Below are 25604 nucleotides of genomic sequence, written 5' to 3'. Positions count from 1 at the left end.
AGATCATGTTGGCTGCTGTTTGGAGAATGGATTGGACAAGGGCAGAGATGGAACCAGGGAGGCCCACCAGTGACTTTTGCCAGAATCCAGCTGAGAACAGGTGATGGTCAGAACTAGGGTGGTGGCCACTGAGCTAAACGGGGCCAGATCTGTTTGCTGGTAGGAGCCACAGAGTGCGCTGACGGATTAGATGTGGCCAGGAGAGGGAGAACCAAGAGCAAGTCAGGATTCCTAGTCTGAGCTGCTACAGGGTGGAACATTCTGTGCTCAGGAGGAACCTGGAAGGGGGAGGGGGAGGCAGAGGAATGAAGAGGTCAGTCTGTGATAGGTTATGTCTGCAGTCCTTTGAATCATTGACGAAAGCATTTAGCTGTCTGAGTATGACGGTCTCATGAGGGATCTGTCCTAAACAGTTAATTGAGGAATTGTCCAAATGCGTGTCAGAGATGCCGTGGGGCTGGTGCAGTTGCTTGGCCACTAAGCCTTCCTGACTTATATTCGCAGCAGGTCTTGTTTAATGTCAAATAGGAGAGCTAGAGGGGCAAGTTCCAAGTGCCCTGTGTTTGCTTCCTTCCCTGAGCTACCCAGCAGCTTTTGTGCACTTCCTGAGTGTCTTCTGATGGTTTGTTCAAATGAACATCAGAAAAGGCCTTGGGAGGGACAAGAAGCTGTCCCAAGGAGAGCAATCACAAAAATGGTGTTGTGATGTGTCACCATGCCCTGCCCTGGGCCAGGCTCCCTATTTGCAGCATCACCTCTGCCCATGTCCAGGGTAACTATGACAGAGTGACCCAAAGCATGACCTTTGTAGAAAAATCTAAGTTGTTACCCCAGCTCTGTCCCTCACTATCTATTCAACTTTAGGCAAATGACCTATCCTTTCCAAAAGCAATTTTTCTCCACTGTAAAATCAGAACAAAGATACCTAGCTCAGGGTTGCTATGTGGATTAGAAGAGATTTTTGTGAAGTGATGATTAGCACAGATCTCAATAAATGATAGATAGGAAGTGGATCCATATCTAAGAGGACATTCTTGCCAGAGATTAACGTAAGGCTGAAATATGGATTTCATAAGGCTATTCCAATAAGCCAAACACTGAATTTTTGTTAAAATTCTGCAATCATCTCAAGGCAGAGAAATGAGGGAGGGCATTGTGTAAGATATATAACTTTAGCACTTCCATTAAATTGCCTTTGACAGAGGCCAGTTTGCCAACCAAAATCACAGTCAAAAGTTACCAATATCTAAAGACAATTATTCATTGCCTGTGAACAAGCCTAGAGGATGGTATAGAAGCTTCTATCTATAGCTGTGCATTTGGGTCCTTTTGATGACTTCATTTGATCAGACTATGTAGCTTGTTGAAGAATCATCCCTAATATTCTAGATGGGTTCTTTGTGCATGCATAGAGGACATTGTCTAGGATGCCTGTGTTTTTATGGGACTAGAAGAATCCCTACCACCACTACCTGTAAGTTGTCCAGTGATACCCTTGTTATACCACTGCTTCAATTATTAATATACTTCCTTGTGTTTTAGTGTTCTACTGAGAAATAGTTACGGTCATTACCCAAGTCAGCAACTTCACTAAGTATCTGTTATGTGCCCAGCACTACTGGGACTCAGAATGAAGAAGGCAGACTCTTCCTTGTTAGTCCTTATTATTCTTGACTCTACGACTAGATAACAGTACCAGAGATTTATGATTTAATACTCTTTGGAATCCTACATAATTAAGTGCCCTAGAACAATGCTGTCGAATAGACGTTTCTGAAATGGAAATGATCTCAATCTACACTGTTCAGTCCAGTAGCCACCAGCCGCATGTGGCTGTTGAGTACTTGAAATGCGGGTAGTGTGACCAAGGAACTGAATTTACAATTTAATTTTAATTGACTTAAATTGAAGTAGCCATTTGTGACTCCCAGCTCCAGCAATTCTGAGGAGAGATGGTTGTGGGCTCCAAAAATTCAGGAAGGAAATAGGGCTTCTGGCAGAGCTTATAAGTAGGGAGGAAAGTGAAGGATGCTCCATCGAGAGTAACAGCATGAGCAAAGGCTGCAAGGAAGGGGAAAGCATGTGGTTTGCGAACATTACACAGGCAAGGGAATTGAAGGAAATATGAGAAAGACTTTCTGAAAATGTCAGGAAAGAAGTTTCTAGAATCTAGACCATTCCTCTACTTTATAAGTTTGTATGAGTATTTTTGCCTGTGGTAAGCCTCCCATTATTTGGAATGGGTTACATAGTATTGATTTTGTTATACTTTTTATAAATGAGTAATCTCCACGGAGTTATAGCATGTAATATACAAGTTGGTCGTTGAAACTTTTCACACCTGTGAGACAGCGATCTAAAGATAATTCAAGAAAGCATTGATACAGCAGAGGTTGAAGGAACCTACAAGGGTTGAGTCACCGAGGGACTAGCAAAGCAGAAGCCGGAGGGGCCAGAGAGCTGGAGCCGTGGAAGAGGGTCCGCTGACCAGAGAACCTTGTGGAGAGGAGCTAGAGGGGCAAGTTCCAAGTGCCCTGTGTTTGCTCTTGGAGCAGGCACTGCCACAAGCACCCGGTCCAAGCAGGGAAGGAAGGGGAGAACAAACCTCCTGCCTGCTGCCTCCCACCGGTGCCTCTCACTAGCTAAACACAACCAGAGACTAGAGGGCAGGGGATCGCAGGTAATACAATCCTCGGGGGTCAGCCTCCCGTGGCAGAGATGGACAGAAAAGGCGAGAATGGATTGTGGGGAAAAGGCAGGGGAAGGAAGTGTGAATGAACAGCTTTTTTGATGTTGAAAGAATAGTGTCTTGGTTTGGGCTGCTACAACAAAAACACCACAGACTGGGTGGCTTAAACAACACAGATTTATTTCTCACAGCTCTGGGTACTGGGAAGTCTAAGATCAAAGTGCCTGCTTTGATTCCGTTCTGGTGAGGACTCTCTTCCTGGTTTGTAGATGATTATGCTGTGTCCTCACAGGGTGGACAGAGAGAGAGAGGCAAGCTCTCTTGCATCTCATCACATAAGGACTCTAATCTCATTCCTGAGGGCTCCACCCTCAGAACCTAATTACCTCCCAAAGGTCCCCTCCCCCAATACCATCACACTGGGGATTAGGGCTTCAGCATATGAATTTTGGGAAGATACAAACATTTAGTCAGTAGCTAATAGTAAAATGGAAACCATATAAATATCAAATATGTTGGTTAAATTATGACAAAATTGTACAATTGAAGCGTGCAACATTGAAATTATATGCAATGGCAAGAGAAAATCTTCACTAAAAAAAAGAAAAAAGAATATCTTCACTAGATATTAAGTGAAAAGAATATAAAAAGAGCATATACAGGAAGATCCAATTTTTTTTTTTTTTTTGGATTTCATTTGTTTTTTTAAGTAATCTCTACGCCCACCATGGGGCTCCAACTCATAACCCTGAGATGAAAAGTCACACGTTCCACTGCGTGAGCTAGCCAGGTGCCCCCCAAATGTTATTTTTAAATAGTGTCTATACAGTAAAATATAAGCGCATATTATTCACACTCACAGGAGGAAAAAAAAGAAAACTGGAAAGAAATGCACCCAAATTTTAGCAGTGGTATCTCTTCATGGTGGTTTGGTTTTTTTTTTTTTTTCTTTGTATCCTCCTGGGCTTTCCAGACTTTATAAAGCAACATAATTACTGTCTATTTCTGATCTGGAACAATGTTTCTGTTGTTCTTGATCAATTTGCAGGGTAGATCTGGAGGGCTATACTCAGTAGAGAGAGATATGTGACTAAGTTCCTTTTTATCCTTCATTCAGTTAGCTGAAGCTTCATCGTGTACCCCTTTCTGCAGGAATGACAGGCACCTGAGCATTTCTTAGTGCATTAAAAACTGGGATGAGTCAATAAAATGCTCTTCTAAAATATTCCACCGAGAAACTCCTAGGTCTTAGAGAATGGCCTGATTTCCTATTGATCTTTCTATTCATTCATTTCTTCAATCAAACATGGTTAGTTAATTCAGATCCCCACCAACCACCTTTCCTCATTATCTATTACATTTGGTTTTGTTAAATATGAATCTTTGGTGGCACTTGCGTTATTGAATTGACAGTTGAGTAATGCTTTATTGACATCTGTAAGATGGAAGCATTATTTCTTAGGAACCATGGTGACGGTGGCCAGGCTTTTTTTCGGAACTACCTAAGCATAGCTAGTTTTTTGTGCTCTTGTAATTTTCATCTTAAAAACAGCAATCCATCTGTTTCATTGTTTCATTCTTTCCTGATAGAAAAACATTTCCTTCCACTGTCTTACGGATCTACAATCATCCAACCCTGATGGACTCTTGTAAGCAGAATTGTCGCCAGTGATTTGATGACTTCTCATACTGGTTATCATTTCTGTAAATCCACTCCCTCTCCATGGCTTGCTTTTTAACCTCCAGCTGCTACCCACTTACTAGTTCTTGGATGGCTGCTTCCACAGCATTATTCTAGCACTTGCTTATAGCAGATATTAATAATAATAAGCCGTTAGTAAATGTGCACGGTGTTAAATGCTTGTAAGGATTATTGTTGATAACCGTAATTGTAATCATAGTTTTGTGTTGACTAAGTTGAGATTCTTGTGGTTGCAAGGAACAGAAATCTGGAGGTGGCTTCTGCCAAACGATGGGGTTTGGTGGGGTATTCATAATACCCAGACAGAAGTCTTTGACAGGACTTCAGAGCAAAGAAGCAGCAACAGCTCAGGAAGAAGGAGAACTGTGAAAGCCAGCAAGAATCCAGACAACAGACTGCTCTCTTTCTCTGCTTCATCCTTTATAGCACAATATCTCTGTGACTCAAATCACAGAATGGTGGGTGATTTCTTACCCCTCTCAAGTTTACTGACTATGGCTAGAGAGCTCAGAATGCCCTCGAGTGCTTTCTCAATCTGTCATCTTTCTGCTCCCAATTATTTTCTGCCCCTCCTCATCCCAAGCCCATAATCCCTGGCCATAGGAACCCTGATTGGCCCAGCTTTGAGACAGTCAGCAACAACCAGCAGCAGGGGGTGATGCTGCCCAGAGACAGCCCCTGTGGCCACTGTGAAGCAGTCAGGCACCCAGAAAGGTGTGGATCTCGGTTATCGTGTACTTGATGCCTTCATTGTACTTAATGACAGAGATAAATTTACCAGATTAACAAGTATGCATTAATATTTAGAAGAAGCAGCATCTAGTTCATAAAGCTGTGGAAAAAGTGAGTTTTCAAGACTTCTTTCCTACACAGCAAGAAAGAGCAGTTTTGTGTTTTCAACTTAAGGGATTGTTGCAGAGTGATGTCAGGGAAATGATGGGATATGATCAAAGGAACTGAAGTGAAGTATCAGAACTAGTAACAACACCAGGCAAGTAAAACTAGCCCACGGGAGGCAGGCAGGTTTGCTTGAAGGAAGATGGCCGCTTTGGTGCGACATTGAAGAATCTACTATGTTGTGTCTAGACAGCAATGCACACATATTTTATGAAGCTTGCATCCTGGAAAGAAAAAAAAAAATCTGTTTTATGGCAACCAAAATACAATTAGCTGTTCTGTGTGCATCCTACTGCATTGGATCCCCAAATTGAGACAGATAGGTATTCGTTCATCTGATAGACGTTTATAGAACACCCACTAAGCCTCAGGCAAATCTTAGGCAGTATGGTTATCAAACAAACCTTTCAGCGAGTGTTAGTATTAGATAAACTTTGTATGAGGCACTGGAGTATGCACTTCATGTTCTTTAACTCATTTAATTCTTACAACAAATACCATGAAGTAGGTTCTGTAATTTCCATTTTATGGAGGGGAAACTGATACTCTGAAAGACTAAAATAATATGGTCGAGGTCACAAGGTTAGGGTTTGAAGAGGCTGGAGCTCAAGCCATATCTGTCTGACTATAAGAGCCTTGGTTTCATTTATTCAGTGTTTGAGTTGTATTGTCATGGGTTGCTCAATCTGTTCTATTGATTATTTGAGGGATGGTGTGAGGAACACCCCTGTCCTGTCACAGATAGCTCCCAGGCTAGCACTGATGTGGACCAGTGAATGGTGAGACCATGATAAGCCACAACGTGATGTGGTAAATAATGTGATTGAGACATCTAGACAGGAGGCATCTTCCATTTCCTAGCTATGGAAACATGGGCAAGTTCTTTTTCTCACTGGGCTTCACTGTCCTGCACCTGTGAAAATGAAGGGGCTAAAAAGAACTTCTTTGTGGGTATTATGTGGAGTGTAAGAGTTGATTCGCAAAAGGTCCTAGAGCAGTAGCGGGAACAAAGTAAGGGCTCTTACGATGGTAGCTCACATTACTATCCACAAAGTACAGTGCCCTGTGAGAATTGGTACTGCCTGCAGGAAGTCAGGTAGGATTCAGAGAGGAAACAGGCTTTGATGTATCAGATGCTGCCAGGTGGGGAAGCAAATGTTGGACATGTAAAGTGGAAGGATCTGTGAGCAAAGACCTTTGTTTATTCAACCCAAATTTATTGAGCCTACACATGTGCCAAGCACCCAGCTCAGTGTTGGTTTAGGATAGAGAGGCATGGCGCTATGAGAGTGTATGGAATATTCTAGATCCTAACTTCAGAAAAGAGATGAAAATGGAAAATGGCCACAAGGAATCATCTTTGAGAACCATTATGGACATGACAAGCCTAGGATTGTCTCAAGGAGATATCAGACTAATTTCTTCACCAAGCCCTTAAGAAATTCTTCATTCGAATGAATCTTTTCACACAGCCTAGCACACTGAGGGGTCTTTGCCCACCTCCCCCCACTTTTTGCACCCTGTACCTGCACGCTACAGAATATATCACTGTCCTTCGTTTTCCAGGATGACACTGCTGACTCTTCATATATCTTGGTGAAGGATTGTTCAGTTACACAGAACATTCCTTAACTGGAGATAGCATGAGAAGGGATAAAGAAACATTGTTGAGGCATATTAAAAACTGGCTTTTTCCTGGTGGCAATTTGTCATTTTTCGATTTGGCATCTTTCCCTATTCTTTTCTATCATGTAGATCTGTTTGAGCCTTGAATCGGAGGGGATTTTCTTGTGAGGTGCCTTTCTTCAAGCCTGTGGATCAAATTGTCAGGTTTAATCGAAGTTTGTTTAGAGTCTTGCTCTATTGACAGAAGCATATTGCTTCTGTTGCTGGCCTGAGTCCTAGACTCCCAGGAAATACTAGTGCCTCTTGGCCTGTGACAGTCTGCATTTACTCCCTGGAGTGGCCCTGGTTTTGACTGGCCTGGGTGTTACACCTTCCTGGGACCTGGAGCAAACTCCACCTGGGACCCCTCTGGGTCCCCCAGGCTGCCCTCACCTGACACCCCATGCTGTCATCTCTGAAGCCCCTTGAGTCCATTGCTGTGTCTGCCATGACTCATGGCATAGAGCAAAGGATCGAAACTTCTCACGCTATAAAGAAAAAAAATCAACAAGCACATCTGGAGCTCCTCCTGGGTACGAAGCACTCTTCTCTCTTCATAGATGAGGAAGCCGACACACCAAGGTTGAGAAAGTGGTCGTGCAGCCGATGACTGTCAAAGCCAGGAAAGGGGCACAGCTCTCTAGGTCAGGGTTTGCACCCGTAACCCCTCCTGTGCTGTTTCTCCAGGCTCACAGGCTACCTCATCCAGCCTCTTATTCAGTCAAATGAATTATTACCTAAAAAGCTGCTAACACACAATGAGAGCAATTTCTGTGTTAGCTCTTGGTATTTGTGTGTTTAATAAAGGGCAAAAGCTGAGGCCACAGAAGTGATGTAAGTCTGTATACTTAGGCCAGGATTTCCCAAACTGTATTCCGTAGAATGCTAGTGTCCAGAGGATGTAATAAGTTTTCCATTAAAAAAAAAAGTATAATGATCAAAAAGGTTTGACAAACGTTGGTTTAAAAAAAACCTTTTAGGAGCACCTGGGTGGCTCAGTCAGTTAAGCATCTGCCTTTGGCTCAGATCATGATCCCAGGGTCCTGGGATTGAGCCCCACGTCGAGCTCCCTGCTCAGCGGGGAGCCGGCTTCTCCCTCGCCCTCTGCCACTCCCCCTGCTTGTTCTATCTCTGTCAAATAAAGTCTTTAAAAAAAAAAAAGTCTTTTATACTGCCGTACTTCTCAGATCCTTTAGTATACTAATGTGCATTATTTATTTTCAAAAGGTGGCCAAGGCATACAGGGTTCCCTGGACTTACTAGACCATCATGTAGGAAAAAGTTCATGAAGCAGGCCCTAGTCTCTTTTCCTACTTGCAAGGTTGGCTCTTGCTGGTGTCCGGAAACTTGGATTTCAGGAGTGTTCCCAGCACTCCCTGATCAGAATGGCCTGTGTGCCTAGACTGCCTGTACGAACAGTCTCATTGATGCTAAACACCTGTTGTCCTTCTGGGAGTCTGGAGTTAGGGTACATGCAAGGCAGAGGATGTGTGTGTAAACAGCCTCCAGTACGAATCCTGGGCAGTGAGTCCTCGTGAGCTTCCCTGGTAGACAACATTTCACACAACGCTCTCACAACTCATTGCTGGAGGAATTAAATGCATCCTGTGTGACTCTCCCGGGAGGGACTCTTGGAAGCCCGTGCCTGCTCTCCTCCAGGTTTCGCCCTGTGCGTCTTGCTCTTTGTTGCTCTTGTTCTGCATCCTTTCGCTGTAATAAAGCCTAGCTGTGAGTACGAGTCTTTGCTGAGTCCTGCGGGTTCTCCCAGCAAATCACCAACCCTGGGGATGTTCTTAGGGACCCCCTGTCACAACGAGAAAATCCTTTTGCTCACAACGTTTTTTAACATCCCACAGCCATGGGGGTTCTAGAGCACAGAGTGTGGGCAGTGATGAGCTGTTCAGTCCCATGAGTCAGAGGCAGAGATCGCCCCACATCACCACTCCGGGCTTCTTGGTGAAATATCTCAGGGTTCCTGAGGCCCACGTGGAGGTCATTACCAAGTAACGATTTTCTTCCTGGCTGGGCCACATGGATTAAATATATACTGACAGAGCAGAACTGACTGATACAATTTCATCATTCTTTTGGAACAATTGGGTGGGAAGGGTAAGGATGGAACCAATAGCCTCGAGATAGAGCCATCTGTTACATTCTTCCATTTTTAGACTTAGCTCTTCAGCCCAGGATAAAATTACTTGTATAAATTTATATAAAATTATATTAGCATTTAGGTGAAAATGTATTAAATTATATAAAATTATATATGTGTATAGGAGATTTTTTTATATATCTAGACAACCCTACTAAAAGGATTTTATGGCTTTTTGAACCCCATGGATCATGACTTATAAGTTAGTAAATATGATTTCCCTGAGTTCATTCCACAGAATACACAGATTGACCGAGGGTCTCCTAAGAGCAGGTAGGCCGCTATGGTGCATGAAAATCCAACTGGAGAGAGTGAGCAGCCCCAGCACATGTTCCTCCAAGACCCTTCCTGGTACTCCTCCTTCGCATTCTTCATGGCTGACTTGTCCTCCTCTTATGCTTTTCACAGCTGCCAAAAGTTATATTTGCATATCCTCTCCCATGGGTGGGGAACCTCGCTTCCTGCGATCCGGCCCGCTCCAGCTTACTTCCCTACCTTGTAAGTCTAGACCAGCCTACCCTGTGTTTCCTTTGACCTATTCTGCTAGCCCTTGTGGACCCACTTCCAGATAATGGCCAGTCTTACATGAAGGCCCTGCCAGGTATGACGTGGCTGGCTCTTTGCCATGCCGACTAGAACACAGATAATCCTCTAAGCGCTTGGCCCTCCTGCCTCAACACAGCACCGCATGCTTGTGCTGCTTCATGTCATCGTTTGTGTGTTTCTTCTGTCATCTTTGCTCTCTTCAACCTGTCTAAATCCCATCCCAGGTCCCAGTCTGTTTTCCATGAAGCTGGCCTTCTCGCTTGTACCCCCGGGGACCTCCCTGGACCTTGAATCCCTACTAATCTCCGGGTCTGTAGCACACACCTTAGCACTTATTTTACCTATACATCTAGCAGACAGTGACTGAGCCATCCATTGCCCAAGAAAATAGGGATATAAAAAAAAAAAAAAGAACGAAACAGAGCCCCCACCCCCGAAGAGCTCCCAGTGTGGTTGAGCTACCACATGGCATGCCATACTGTTCTTTGTCATATGCTGGTCCTGATTCTTCTCTGCATCTCTAAACTCTCCGGGAACAGTGAATTCCTCTTGTGTTTCTTTGCATTTCCAGAGTGACAAATGTTCATTTCTAAATAGTGGGTAAAAACTCAGGAAAGGTCTGGCTTCTATTCATTTCTACAGTTTATGAGCCATCTTAGCCTCTATTTCCTCATCTGTAAACTAGGAACTGTCGTATCTACTTCTTTATAATGCCAGAAGGGCTGCCTAGCACTGGGCCAAGCACATACCAAGCGCTTAAGTGAATGGTAGCTATAATTCTAACTAGGCAAGCCTGTGACACAAGATTTGTCACTTTTTTTTTCCCCTAGAACTTTGGCCTCCGAGCAGCACCGGGAGACTTTTCCTGGTGGGCAAGATCCTTGCATTGTACTGTCAGCCTTCCTGCACTAGGTCGAACCTGAGCTGAACGGGTGGATTTAAAAGAGAAAGCAATTATGAGTCAGCAAGCCAACAATGCCTATAGAGACCTGCCAGGCTTCCCCTGCACAAGGATGTGGATTTCTACATCCATTTTTGGCTTGAAGTTTGCTGTCCCTCACTTGCTTCATTTCCTGACATTCACTCAAGGCAGAATGGAGGCTGGAAAGCAAGAAAGAAAGAATTGCCATGCAGTGACTGAATGCTCTATGCCAGGTCCCCCATCTGCAGATCCCGTCTTCACAGCATCTCTGCCAGGAAGCTGTTCCTAATTTCCATTTTGCAGATTGGAAAACTGAGACGCAATGAGGTTTAGTAACTTGACAGAGTTGCACAGCTAACCCGATGTAGATCTGAAGCCTCTGCCCTTAACATCAAATGTCCTTCAGGAAATTCGTGGGATTCCTGGCCTCATCTGGCCTGATGCATCTGCACTGCCCCTTCTACACAACCCACTCCCACTCTGCTCAGCGGGTCTGTGGGAGAGAGGACAGCTTCGCAGCAAGCCCCCAACTCCATCGTGGTAATACCCCTCCTCAGGGCTGGGAGCAGTTTGGGGCAAGCAAGGTGCCTGGTGCCAGACATAAGGATGCACTCACTGCCAGGTTCATGTATGTGCAGACGCATGATGTTGCTCACCCTAATCCCAGCCCTGCTCCTCCCGCTGGGATTTGCTGGAGGCAACTACACCAAGACCTCTGTCACCAAGATAACCGAGATTGGCTGGCAAATTGGCACGCCTACCCTTCTCAGATCCCAAGTTTCCGTTTCTGGATAACTTCTGCCCTAAAACTGTTTTCCCCGCCTGCAAAACTACCTTTCATGACTCCTTTTTGCCTGACTTTCCCTCCAAAACTGTAATACGCCACACACAGATCCTCCACCACAGCTACTGAGTGGGTTTTAACCCCTGTGTTTACTCCCAGCTGTTGGAAATGGCTGGGAGAGAAGGCCTGTGAGGCCAGGCCAGGGCCTCTCGGAGAACATGGTGCTCTGGGTGTGTGTGTTGCTTTGCAAACCGGCCCTTCTGCACAGAGAGCAAGGGGAGACCAAAGAAAGAGGCAGTCCAGTCCAGATTGGTAGGTAGCAGTGTTAATAAGCAGGAGAACTTACACACAAGGCTTGTGTTGGGCAACTGCTGGACAAGTGGATCTCCACACCCACCCGCCAGATTCTTAAAGTCTATATAAAGGCCCTAATGGGGATCAGTCATATTCATCCAGATGGTCTCAACACCACCTTACTCTGTTAAGGCTCAGTCTTTGGAACAGCTCCCACTGTGGAGACGGTGGGCAGAACATATGTTCCAAGGACAGTGGCAGGGAGGGGCACAGAATATGGGCAGTTGTACTTGCCACTGTTGGGGAACCCAAGCCAACCTTCCTCATCTTACAGAAGAGGAAACTGAGGCCATAAGAGGGAAAGTGACTTCCCCTAAGCTCAGTTAGCTAGCTCATGCAAATCAGAGCTAGAAACCCTGTCTCCTACTCTTAACAACATTTTTGAGACTGAGTCAGGGAAGTGGGGCCCACTGTACACATTCTTCTCTTGGCTCCATTATTACCAAAGCTAGCACCAATTCATAAAATGAGGCACGATTCATACTGCAGCTGTGCCCAGTTTTGTTCTCCCTCAAAACTTACCCCTGTCATTGAGTACCAGCGATGTGGTTCATGGACCACCTACGTCAGAGTCATCTCAAGTACTGACTCAAAATGCTGAGGCTTGGGACATGACCTGGTTCTTCTGAGTCAGAAGGTGCTTTGGTCACTGAAGTTGAGACACTAGTGTGGAGTTTGTACTGTTTCTATCTGTGAATTCTTATTTAGTTTCTGGGCTCCTCTTTGGTTTTCTTTCCTTTGGGGCATTATGTCAGTACCTTTATCATCTCGAATTTTTAGTTCTCAAATTCAAGAAATGAAAGTCACGATACTTTTCATCAAACTGTGATTTGGCTAAGATAGAAATGGGAGAAGGGAATTCTCAGAATAGGAGACATTCAGTTTTCCCTTGTGGGTCATGGTAGTTATATAGAAAGATCCCTCACTTACCGACTGGTGTGTTTTCAATAAAAATCTAATGTCAAAGATAGTAAAAAAGCTCTTAAGATCTTCATTTTTCAGTTGTAGGCAAAATATTTCCAAATGCATGTCAGTACTTTCTTAAATCTCCTTTATAAGAATTTGGTTTATTGCTTGAAGGACATGCTGATGGACATGCATGGTGTCTGCAAATGTGTGTGCCTGACACACACACCCAGAGCACCATGTTCTCCGAGAGGCCCTGGCCTGGCCTCACAGGCCTTCTCTCCCAGCCATTTCCAACAGCTGGGAGTAAACACAACGGTTTCTCAGAAAATTTTAATCTATTGCCAGCATTTTAAAAGTCAGGAGATTGCAATTTAAATTTAAAAAAAGAAAAGAAAAGAAAAGTCAGGAGATTGCAGGGTCACCTGGGTGGCTCGGTCAGTTAAGCATCCAGCTCTTGATATCAGGTCAGGTCATGATCTCGGCGTCCCAGGATCGAGCCCCATGGCAGGCTCCCTGCTCAGCGGGGAGTCGGCTTCTCCCTCTCCCTCTGCCCCTCCTCCCACTTGTGCTCTATCTCTCTCTCTCAAATAAATAAATAAAATCTTTTTTAAAAAATTGAGGGCGCCTGGGTGGCTCAGTTGGTTAAGCCACTGCCTTCGGCTCAGGTCATGATCCTGGAGTCCCGGGATCGAGTCCCGCATTGGGCTCCCTGCTCGGCGGGGAGTCTTCTTCTCCCTCTGACCCTCCCCCTTCTCATGCTCTCTCTCTCTCTCTCTCATTCTCTCTCTCAAATAAATAAATAAAATCTTTAAAAAAATAAAAATAAAAATAAAAAATTGGGAGATTGCACATTTTTAAATTTAAATTTCCATCTTCTATGTTAAATATTCCTAATATCTCATACTGGACTACAGTCCTGCAATGCAACAACCTGTTATTTTGGTAGCTACTCTCTGAAACAGACTATGGCACATTAAAGATGTTTATAAATTCTTTAACACTCTTCCTATTGAGATGTGTGATCTGGGTATCCTCCCCTTGAATCTGGGAAGGCTTAGTGACTGCTCTGACCAGTAAAATATGTCAGAGGTAATACTATGACAGTTTTTGGACCCAGGCTTTAAGAAACTGGCAGCATTTACTTCCTGTCTCTTGAGACACCGGTTCAGGGAAATGAGCCACCATATATCAAATGCAACTACCCTGAGACCGTCATGCTGTCAGAAGCCCAAGCCACTTGAAGAGGCTCTAGAAGAAGAGACACCATATGGACAAAGAAGGTCAAGGAGCATCAAAGTGCCAGACACATGATTCAGGGAGCCACTTTGGACGTAGAACCTCCATCTGCATGAGGGGACAGCACATGGATAAGAGATGAATCACCCAGCTGAACCCTTCATGAATTCTTGACCCACAAAAGCATAAGCTAAATAAAATAATTACTTTAAGCCATAAATTTGGAGTAGATAACTGAACAAGAGCTTGAGTTTTAGTTTGCTCTATTCTGACCTTCCATTCTTTCTCCTGGCTTCACTTGCTTAAATTATTTTATATCCTGGCTCCTGCAGGAATTTGGGTTCATAATCTTTATAACCATGGTCTGGGGGCGCCTGCGTGGTTCAGTCGGTTAAGCATCTGCCTTCGGCTCAGGTCATGATCCCAGGGTACTGGGATCGAGCCCCACGTTGGGCTCCCTGCTGAGCAGGAAGCCTGCTTCTCCCTCTCCCACTCCCCCTGCTTGTGTTCCTGCTCTCGCTGTCTTTCTCTCTGTCAAATAAATAAATAAAATCTTTAAAAAAAAATAAACCATGGTCTGGAGATCCTTGAATTATGTGAACTTTTGAAAATTAAAATATTAAAAATATATATGAAAAATTACGTTCTGAAGGCAGGAGGGATACAGAGAAAAATGAAAATTTCTACTTGAAGTAGAAATTTAGCTTCAATGAACCACCTTGCTCAAGGTGAAAAGAGCATAAGATCAAGGATTGGTCAGCTCTTTCTTAGAGTTGGCTTCCTTATCTTTAGAAGCAAGTCCCGTTCATCTTTGACGTTCGATGATTCTGTGAGTAAGATAGCTCAGCTTTCATATTATTTATTTTGAGTGTGTATTTGTGTATCTTGTAATATATTAGAAAGTATATTTATTCCATGGCATTCCAGCCTGTGGGGCAAAAGAAATGTCTAGTTCTTTGTTAAAGGCTGTGCCTTTTTCCATTTTGTACCCCCGGCTCTCAGTAAATATTTGTTGAATAAATGAATGGACAAATGAATGTGTTTTAGCCACCAAGAATACAAAGACAAATGAGACACAGTCCCTACCCTTGAGGAGCTCACAGTCCATTGAACACAGGCAGCAAATTAAATACTAGTTATGCCTTCTGGGTAGCACATTCTTTTATTCAAAAACACCATTTCATCTGTGTGTAGCCTGCTGTTCGGCTCTTCATGCCATAGGCAGATGAAACAATAAGCTACGTGAAAAAAAATTGTAACTTCATATGGTGACAGATGGTAAGGAGACGTGCTGGTGCTCATCTGGCAGTGTATACAAATATCAAATCCTTACTTCACACACCTGAAGCTGATGTGTTATATGTCAATTATACCTCAGTGGGAAAAAAAAAGACCCACATATGGCAGAGGAGCTCCGAATGAGACCGGGGCTGCAAGCCACCTCCCCTGAAGAGACAACCTCCTGGTGCCGAGTTTAAGGAGGGAGGGAGCTAGGTCTCATCAGAGCTGCGGGAAGCACCCTCAGGGGCCCATCAGAAAAGCAAGAACAGAATCACTGGCGCATCATTCTGTCAGGCTCTGCTTCCACAGGCTGCAGAAACAGCAAGGAGCTGCTCAACCCAACACCACTCCTCAAGGCTGCAGCGAGCGCTGAGAGATTCAGGGCAAACACCAAAGTTTTGTTTTGTTTTGTTTTGTTTTCTTAAAGGAGATGGAGGAAGGGCTTGGTTTTAATCAGCCTGCCCCATATGGACTTTGAGGGATTCTCTTTTTTCCTTCCCAAGCATGTTGGGCAGAGTGTCAGCTTGTGCATTTTCCCCCTTTCTTTCTCTGTCTCTAATTGAGGACTTCGCGAAGTTGGACAGAGAGGAACCAAAAGCATTTGTTTAATCTTAAAGATTAAGGCTTCTTGTTCTTCGTTCTCCCAGTGAGATTGAGTATCAGTGTCAGTATATTGATATGATCAACATTGCACGGAGTAATGATTAAAATGCTTTTGTGGGTGCCTGAGTGGCTCAGTCAGTTAAGCGTCCGGTTCTTGATTTCAGCTCAAGTCTTGATCTCAGGGTCGTGAGATCGGGCCCTGCTATGGGCTCTGTGCTCAGAGGGGAGTCTGCTTGAGAATCTCTCTCTCCCTCTGCCCCTGCTCTCTCTCTCTCTGTCTGTCTAAATGAATAAAATCTTAAAAATAAATAAAAATAAAATGCTTTGGCATTTTAGAGGATTTCTTGTTGTTTTTGTTAAATAGCAACCATGAGGATATGAGGAAGTCATCGGTGGTGATGCTGGGGCCGTTGTGCTGATTTCCAAGCAGCAGAACCATGTTCACACCCAGGGAGGCCAGACCCCGCAGGTGGAAATGACTTTCTGTTTGTGAAGTAGAACCCTGAAATACTTAACCAGTAGTTAATTTGCCGTGTTTGTTCAATGGACTCTGAGCTTCTCCAAGGAGAAATCGTAGAAGGAAAGGTAAAAGCCAGAACCACAGGAACCAGATTTCCCTCCAGTTTCTTCTAGTGTTTAAAACTGTCAACATCGGGGCACCTGGGTGGCTCAGATGGTTAAGCGTCTGCCTTCGGCTCAGGTCATGATCCCAGGGTCCTGGGATCGAGTCCCGCATCGGGCTCCCTGCTCCGCGGGAAGCCTGCTTCTCCCTCTGCCTCTCTCTCTCTCTCTGTCTCTCATGAATAAATAAATAAATAAAATCTTTAAAAAAAAAAATAAAACTGTCAACATCTTAACATTCTAAGGAGAAAATATCATCTTTTTCAAGGGTCATTTTCTTCTTTAAAAAATAGCTTTTTCATCATTTCAGTATTGGAATCTGGAGTCAATATAAACTCATTGTCTTGGGAACTAGGTAAAATTATCAAAACAGATCAAGGTATTATTAAAATTAAATAGCAAGTGCAGAAAGGATCGACAGGAAGTGGCGATTAGCTCACACATGCCGTGCTGCTGACCGTCAGCTTTACCCAGTTCTGCCTGAAGGGATCCACTCTCAAGAGGGGAAGGACTTTGTATCTTCCTGAGAACGGACCTATCTTGCTAAGTTTTGACTTTATTCTTTGAAGTGTCACTCGCTTTCTTTGATCTGTAGGTCAGTTGTGCATGGCTCTTAGCTGTTCCAAGTGTTTCCTGTGTGACCCGCTAGCCCTGGTGATTCCAGTACATTTAAATCTATAATCTCATATCCCAAGATTCCTGTCTTTTGATAGGCAGTATGTTATTAAGTGAATGAAAGTTTTATTGCCTAACCTATAGGAGGTGACTAGAAGGTGAAATAAGGTTAAAGAAAGAATGTCAAGACAGCATGCTTGGTCTCCCTGCCTTGAAGGGATCGCAAACACTTAGTACCTGGGGACCCAGGGCGGGTAAGAGACACTCACTGATGTGGAAAAGCAGAAATGGCAAGTGACATGGATTACTGGCCCAAAGCCAGCAATTACGAGGGACCTGCTTGGTTGCATAGTCTTGTCCCCTTAATCTAGTGAGCCGAGCATTTTAAATGCGGACTACGTGGATAAAATTTCTGAAGCATGAGGCTCTTTCTTCCTCAATTCATGAAGACTATTCTATAATCATAAAAATCACAGACCCAAAAGGAACTTTGAAAGATTACTTGTCCATGCTCCTGACTTCAGGTAAAACCATGCACAACCTGTCCATAAAGGAAAACAATGCACCTGTTTTTAAGCATTCAGGAAAATGACAGTAGTCAGCTTTCTTCGGTAACCTAGCCTGCGCTTAATTACCTTCCCCTGAAGGAAAATCCTGGAATAGTTTCGGAGTCAACTGGATTCAGGTGTCTGTATTGTCACTCTATGGCCGTGTGATTGTCAGCAGATTACTGATCTTGATAAATCTGATTTGTGACATGGAATAAATAACAGTCTACTTTCATCACAAGTTGGTTTTCAGGAGTATAGAGATATATGCGGCACCTAGCACAAGGAGCACATGTTACTTCTCTATTCCTCTTTCCCCTAACCGGGCAACCTCCTGTTGCGTTCCTGATGTCCTCTGGTTCAGTGTGGAGAGACAATGTCAAAGGTCTGATCATTACCCAACCTAGTAGAGAGCATGACGTAACAGGAAGACTCAGCACAAACTTTCAAGGGAAGCTGGCTTACTACTACCTTCTGGATAGCAAGATAGAGAGAGAAAGCATTTAGTGTATCGCCATGTATTTGTTTGCTAGGGCCACCATAATATAGTGCCGCTAACTGGATAGCTCAGAACAACGGAAATGTGTCATCTCACAGTTCTGAAGGCTGGTAGTGGGAGATCAAGGTGTCAGCAGGGCCATGTTCCTGGTGAAGGCATCAGGGAAGGGTCTGTTCCAGGCCTCTCTCCCAGCTTCTGGTAGTTTCTCATATGGCTACATAATTCCAGTCTTCATGCGGCATTCCCCTGTGTGTGTGTTTGTGCCCAGAATCCCCATTTTGTAAGGACAGTAGTCATATTCGATTGGGGACCACACTACTCCAGTTTGACTTCATCTTAACTAATTACATCTACAATACCAAGTAAGATCACATCCTGATTTACTAGGGGCTAGAACTTCCTGTGTGAGTTTTGGGGGTACACAGTTCACTTAACACACTAGGTTGTGATATAGTAGTTCCTAAAATTCTTTTGTCAGGTGCTATTTGATGTTATATTTGGTACTTAGGACAAAGTAGCTTTGCAGCCAGCCCCCCAATAGTGCAGGAAGACCATTCCTTGGAAGACCAACCTCAAGCCCCTCACACACGAGCAGAGTAGGGAAACGTCCTAATGGAGAACCCCCGAGTCATCTGTGAAGATGGAGGAGAGAGAAAGCATGGACACAGAAGGGTGAGACAGCAATAGAGATCCTGGTTGAGCCACATCAGGAATATGACATGATAAAGAGCTTTAGAGGCAGGGGCTGTGCACACTTCTCAGATCTGGGAGGTTTCTCTTCCTCTAGCCAGGGCCGTGCCCCCCCACCAGGGCTGGGAAGCTTTTGGCCCCACAACTGCAGCATGATGCAAAGGCGTTCAACAGTCCAAGGAGAAAATATTTTAAAAAGAGCTTGGGATGGGGCGCCTGGGTGGCTCAGTCAGTTAAGCATCTGCCTTTGGCTCAGGTCATGCTCTCAGGGTCCTGGGATTGAGCCCCGCATTGGGCTCCCTGCTCAGCAGGGAGTCTGCTTCTTCCTCTGCCTTCTGCCCCTCCTCCCTACTCATGCTCATTCTCTCTCTCTCAAATAAATAAAATCTTTAAAAAAAGAAAAGAAAAGCTTGGGATGCCTGGGTGGTTCAGTCAGTTGAGCATCCCACTCTTGGTTTCAGCTCAGGTCATGATCTCAGGGTCTTGAGATCGAGCCCCGCTTTGGGCTCCACAATCAGCCGGGTGTCCGCATGTCTCCCTCTCCCTCTGCCCCTCCCCCTGCTTGCACACACACACTCTCTCTCTCTCTCTCAAATAAATAAATCTTTAAAATATATTAAAATAGAGCTCTAGCCTTGAAAACTGGCCACTACGAAAAGAATAAAAGTAACTGAGATTCTCAGCGCCACATTTTTGGGAAGTTGGGACTAGCTGAGAAATGTTTAGAATAATTTTCACATATATGAAGAGTGATGAAGAGCAACATTTTGTAATTTCAAAGCAAGGGGGAATCAGGAGGAGGCTTGAATTATAGGAGATGTGATTCAGATCAGAGAAGAACTTCCTGATAGTAATCTGTTTAAAAAAGAAATTGAGGTGTCTTCTCCACATATCTTAGATATGAAGGCACTCATCTCTCTGTGACAAGCATAGTCATCCCTGAATTTCAAAGAACCGGGCTTTTTTTTTTTTTTAAGATTTTATTTATTTGTTTGCGAGAGAGAGAGAGAGCACAAGCAGGGGGAGTGGCAGGCAGAGGGAGAGGGAGAAGAGGCTTCCCGCTGAGCAAGGAACCTGTTGTGGGACTCCATCCCAGGACCCCGGGATCATGACCCGAGCTGAAGGCAGACACTTAACTGACTGAGCCACCCAGGCATCCCACCCAAAGAACCGGGCCTTATCTTCCCATTTTTCATGCACCAAAGAGTTACTGTGCATAAACTATACCAGATGCAATGCTGAGGTCTAGGGCCATAGGGATGATGGACACAGGCCAGGTCTTCATAGAGCTCATCGACTCATGCTTCATGCTCAATATCTAGTTGTTGAATAAATACATAAATGGAGATGTATAAATTCTAAAACAATGACATAATACTCATAGCTGCCCCAGTACTGAGATTTTATTTCTAACTATGGGTAAAGTGATTAGTGCTTTGCAGAAGAGTTGGCCTGTGAGCATCTTGAAAGATGACTGTTAGTTTGCGAGGTGGGCATGAAGGGATGGGACACACACAGGCCTGACACTGGGCTATCTGGACACTGGTTACAGTGCGATTGAAGTAGAGGTTATAGAGTAGAGACAAGAGGACCAGTCATCAGAAAGGAGGCGGGAGTAGAATCAAGTACACAAACCCCAGTTCTTCAGAGTCTCTTGAGCACCTAATGACTCTCATGCTTTATTTACTATAAGTCAAGTCCTACCTTATTTACTACTCTTTTGGCCTGGCCTGAAAATGGGACAGGGTTTTTTGAGCTTCATTTGTAAATGTGTAAAACAAAAGAATCATTGCTGGTTCATATTCTAAAAATAGGCATCAGCGAGGTGATCCTTCAGTTTGGGAATATTTGACCTCAGCCTTGGAATTTGTGAACATCCCTTCTCTTTCAGTAGTGACGCATTTCATGATCATGGTACAGAAAGCTGAACAGGCCTGGCATCGGCTTCTTTCCAGAGAGTGGTGGGCTTCATGTAGGAGGTATATGAGAAGAAAGGCATAAGCTAGCTGGGATTCTCCATGAGGTTGGAGCCACAGAGCACAGAGAACTTGCCATTTAGCTCTTGCCAACTTCTTGGAGACACATCTCTGTGCACAGGGAGAGGGTGGCCCTCCAGAGCTCAGAAGCTCAGGGAACAAGCTGCTTGCAAAATGCTGCCTCTTGGACCCTCAAATCTCTCCCACCAAGAAAGGAGATGTGAGTGAGGGAAGAAAGGGGTGGGAGCTGAGGTGACTCAGCTCTGAGAGTAGCCCTCCGTGCATAACTATCTACTGAGTACTTTCTCCTTTTCGGGCACCCTGCTAATGCTGGAAGGCAAATACCGTACATTCCTGACCAGCAGGCATCCCAGGTTTTCCTCTTGAGGCAGACATTTCCTTTGCAAAAGAGTTGAATAAGCAGTCATCAAAGAACATGAGATAAATAAGACAATAAGGAGAGGATTGTGGACTTTAGAGGGGCCCCTAACTCCCCCTAACATGGCAGAGCCTTCCAGGCATGGCAGCAAGATTCAAGAAAAGACGTGCTTAGTATGGCTGGAGTTTGCTATTTGTGGCGGGGGCTGAGAGTACAGTGTAGATAAAAGTGTATGGTACCAAGGGACTGGAATGTCACCTCTGAGCCCTCACAGGGCAGAGGACCCAGACTCATTTGGCTGTAAGCCAAGGTCCCCCACCTTCTGCACACACACATACTCAGGCAATCATTCAAGGGCTCTTTCCTACCATTGCGGTGGTTATGTTGAGAAACCCAGAGAAGAGCACAATTGTAAAGAGTAATTAGTGTTGTGACTAAATAAATGAACACCACCTGTGCATCCTGTTGGGGAAATGAGTCAAATTAGTGAAACAAGTTGCATAATCACAGCAAATGCCAATCTCAGTCATTGCCGCTATGCCGGTCATTTCTAGTTTTAATGAGTGGCTTCGTGATCAGTGCGCATTCAGATGAACGAAGAGAAATTTTAGGTTTATGTTTTATTTTCAATCACATACGTAATATGTAATCATTGCCAGAAAATTTTTAAAATTTAGTTATGCAAAAATAAAAAAGTTACTCTAAACCCGCCAGGCAGAAATGACCAACATTTTGGTGCATATGCTTTCAGACTTTCATAAATATGTATATTTATGAGCTGATTAGTTATTTCTTTTGTTGTCTTAGTTTACACTGGACTTTCTGTTGTTGTTTCTTTTGTTCCCCTCCTTTTTTTTTTTTTTTAAGTGGGGGCCAGTGTTGCTCTATGATCTTTTTTTTGGTTCATTTCCCCTTCCCCATCCCACTCCAGGAATTTGGAAGGTATGGTACTTAAGTCCCTCTGATAGTTCCTATTGAGTGTTTAAATAATAGTGATGTTTAAAACCTATGTTCTAAACCTGGGTTCCTCAAATTATTACTGCCAAGAATGAAGCAGTATCTATTGACACACCACTGTATAGAAATGGAAGATGACCACGGGCTCCTTCCTCCAGGTCCTCAGGCACAATACTCCTCCCACACAGTTTCTGTTATTCTTTGAGATTGCTATCCCCATCTGCAGCAGCTAAATCATTGATTCTCATGTAATTGGACCTCTTGTTTCAAGAGTGACAGTGTTTACATTCTTCATAGGAATGATGCTATTTAGCAACATCTACAGTGCCCGTTTTCCATGCTGCTGGTTAATCTCAGTTACCATAGAGAACATCCGTGTTCTAGAACTCTTTCCCAGCCAAAAATGTCTTCTCATCGCTTTCACTTGGTACTGAACAGCAGCTTGGGCAGATAATAGAATTAGGGAATCATAGCCTAAGCATTCTCCCTGAAAACTGTGTAGACAAATTACACTGACATCTTTTTCTTTTATATGGGATATATTTCTTTTTCCTGGATTTGGGCAAGATTCTTTTTTAGACTTAATATTCAGTGGATCAAAATGTTTATCAGTTTTCACTAAGTCCACAGTAAAAACCTCTTAAACTGGAGATATTTTTTTCATTTCAGGGAAATATCCTTTTTTTTTTTTTAAAGAGAGGGAGCAGGGGAGAGGGGCAGAGGGAGAGGAGGAAGGAGAACCTTAAGCAGGTTGCACGCCCAGCATGGAGCCCAGCACCAGGGCTCAGTCTCACAACCCTGAGATCATGACCTGAGCCAAAATCAAGAGTAGGACGCTTAACTGACTTAGCCACCCAGACACCCCTCAGTATGCATTTTGAGATTGGTTTTGTTGCATTGGTTCTGACTGCTTCCTCATTTACTCGCCTTATGCATCTGCTACAGATATTCTGTCCGTGGTTCTAGTCCATCTATTTCTCTTTCTTCATTCCACTTGGGTTTTTTTCTCCCTCTGAACTCTGGGTGATTGTCTCAAATTTGCACTCACTTTAATAGTTTCTAAACTAGATTGAGTTTCAGATCCACTTTAGGGACTTTTTCTAAATATAGATTTCATAGCTTCACCCAAAGCCCACTGACTCAAAATCTGCTATATTTCACCCTAGGAATGTATATTTTAAGTGTCCCTCCCCCCTTATTTAGCTGGGTTTGAGAACCACTGTCCTGTTTCACTAATCTAATTCCATTTAATTCAGGAGTGATTCTGCTCTTACTGCTTTTCATGCAGTTTTAAATTCTGCTATGGAATTATTTGCTTGCTTGTATTCTTTCTATAAAATCCCTTTTTTATCTCTGTTTGTTGCCTCATTACCTCTCTTATAGCAACTTAGAGTGTTGAGTAATTACCTTGAGAATACAAAGTAGTTCCTATTAAACTTTTGTCTTTGTCTTGTAGCAAATCTTTTCTAAAGTATGCTATTTTTTTCTCTTTTATGTGTATGTTTAGTTCCTGGTGTTTATATTAATTTGTGTTGTGGCACACTTTTTTATTCTATGTTGGAGCCTATTTGATAGCTCATTCTTCAATGGAGCCATAGGTGACTTCTCTGAATCCCCTTCCCTTGAGGGCTGCATGAGACGTCTTTATATAATAAGTCTTGTTATCCAGCCTCAGGAGCATGGAGAGGAGCCAGTCTTATGAGGAGACCTAGCAGTAGAACTTTGCCTTACTCAGCATTTCCTACACATCTGGGAGCTCTTGCATCAAGACCCAAACCCACCTCTTCATATCTTGGGTACACTTCACCTGCCCAGTATTCTGTGTACCAAGTATGGCTACCTCTATTATGTCACATGAAATGTCTATCCATCTGAGTTGGATAGAGCTTACATGAGTTGAGGCAGTATCCTGCCTAGCTCCAGGATGTTTTTCCTGTTTTTTTTAGGAATGGCCACATTGGTGACAATTGGGTTAGAGAAAAAGCCCCACCTTCACTGGAATTGTGGGTTGAGCCATGTGCATTTCTTCCCCACACTGCATGTTCTACAATGTTCCTTATCAGTGAGTCCCTCTACCTCCTGGAGACTGCAATTGGCTTCAGATCCCCACCCTCCAAAGGAAGAACCTCTCCCCTAGATGTCAGAGTAAGTCCACAGAAAAAGGCAAGGAATAGCCAAAAAGTGGAAATAAGCTCAATATCCATCTGCAGTTATGGTTAATAAATTTGTGCGGCTCTGCAGTGGAATGCAAACTCTAGTAGCCACGTGCTATTTTGACATATATGACAGATATTTGACAAACATCAAAAACAAAGTTGAACGAAGAGTCAAATGGAAGACACCAAGAGAACTTGTATGTCTTCCCTCAGTTGGAGGCCATCTACATGGTATCAGATGCAGGTTTCTAGATGTTTGTAAAATGGCTTTGTTAGGTGACCTAGTTCAGACTAAGGAGAGGCTATTCCCTAGTCCTGCTTCTCTTGGGATTCCTGAAAGGAGGAAGGGAGGGAGCTTGCTTTCATGAGAGACTCTTCCCCAGAAACACAGAAAGAATGGCTAGAGTTATACACAGGGCATTATTCCTAGCAGCATGATGGTGTCATTTGCAAGCAGCACTGTGTGCATACATTTTCTTCAGAGGTAGGGTTAGTGCCGTTACACTTACAGTGATGAGGACATTGAGGCTTGGTGAACTGAAGTGACTTATCCCTCTTGCTGTTAAAGACAGAGGCTGAATTCAAACAGAGTCCAGAGTCTGCTCACTGTCCAGTACATCACAATGCCTGATGCTTCAAATCTACAGTCAACTCAAGCTGAAAGATATGTCCAATCATTAAACAAATATTTATTGAGCACCTTTTATGTGCTGGACCAGGTGCTAAAGATACAGCAATGAACAAGACATCTTTTCACTGCTGTCATGACACTTAAAATATAGAATGGAACATGGACATTAAAGAATTGCATGAGAAACTATTAAGTGACAGTTGGAAAGAAGTTACTGTATAATAGTAAAAAGGAGAGAACCCAGACTAGCACCAGGGGGAGGATTTCTTAAGCAACCAATAATATGAACCCCAACTGATAAACAAGTTAAGCAAAGAAACAAGGAGAACGACAATACAGTAGAGTCAAAGCCAGTAGGAAGAGCCGAGGCTGGGAAGAACTTGGCAAACTAAAGAAATTAGCATAAAGGCACAGTGAGGAAGATGGATAGTGGCCAAAGATGGGGAAGCAATACACTTTGCAGAGCTGTGTAAGCCATGATGACCAGGATTTGGGTGTTACACTAAAGTTAGGGCAAGTTCTGCAGGGGTTAAAAAGTGGAGAGGAAACATGGTCATATCCTTTGTACTATCTACTAAAAAGAGGCTGAAGAGAGCAGACCAGCTTATTCTTGAGCCAAAATATCTTTGGGAATGGTTAATAACCTGTTACATTATTATAGATTTGTTTATAAATATATGGTATCAAAAAGACTCTTTAAACAGATGAAAATCTGTCACTCTCAGTCTACATATTAAAATTTGAACATGGGGTGACTGGGTGGCTCAGTCAGTTAAGCGTCTACCTTCAGCT

General features: G+C 43.7%; 1 protein-coding gene across 8 annotated transcripts in view; it reads left to right on the top strand.

The window, feature by feature from the left end:
* Positions 1-25604, top strand: part of SAMD12 (sterile alpha motif domain containing 12) — a 385968-nt gene that overhangs the window by 233959 nt on the left and 126405 nt on the right. Inside the window, exon 5 of one of the 8 annotated variants that reach the window (XM_081816428.1) lies at positions 10482-11511. The exons of the other annotated variants lie outside the window; for them this stretch is intronic. Coding sequence (XP_081672554.1) covers positions 10482-10579 — 98 coding nt within the window. The 3' untranslated portion in view covers positions 10580-11511. Of the gene's footprint in view, positions 1-10481; positions 11512-25604 lie in introns of those variants that run through there. 8 annotated transcript variants of the gene reach the window in all.

Source organism: Leptonychotes weddellii, chromosome 4 (assembly GCF_054177405.1).
Source record: "Leptonychotes weddellii isolate Sample4059 chromosome 4, ASM5417740v2, whole genome shotgun sequence".
In the NCBI taxonomy this organism is placed as follows: domain Eukaryota; kingdom Metazoa; phylum Chordata; class Mammalia; order Carnivora; family Phocidae; genus Leptonychotes; species Leptonychotes weddellii.
This window is presented reverse-complemented; position numbering and strand designations above follow the sequence as displayed.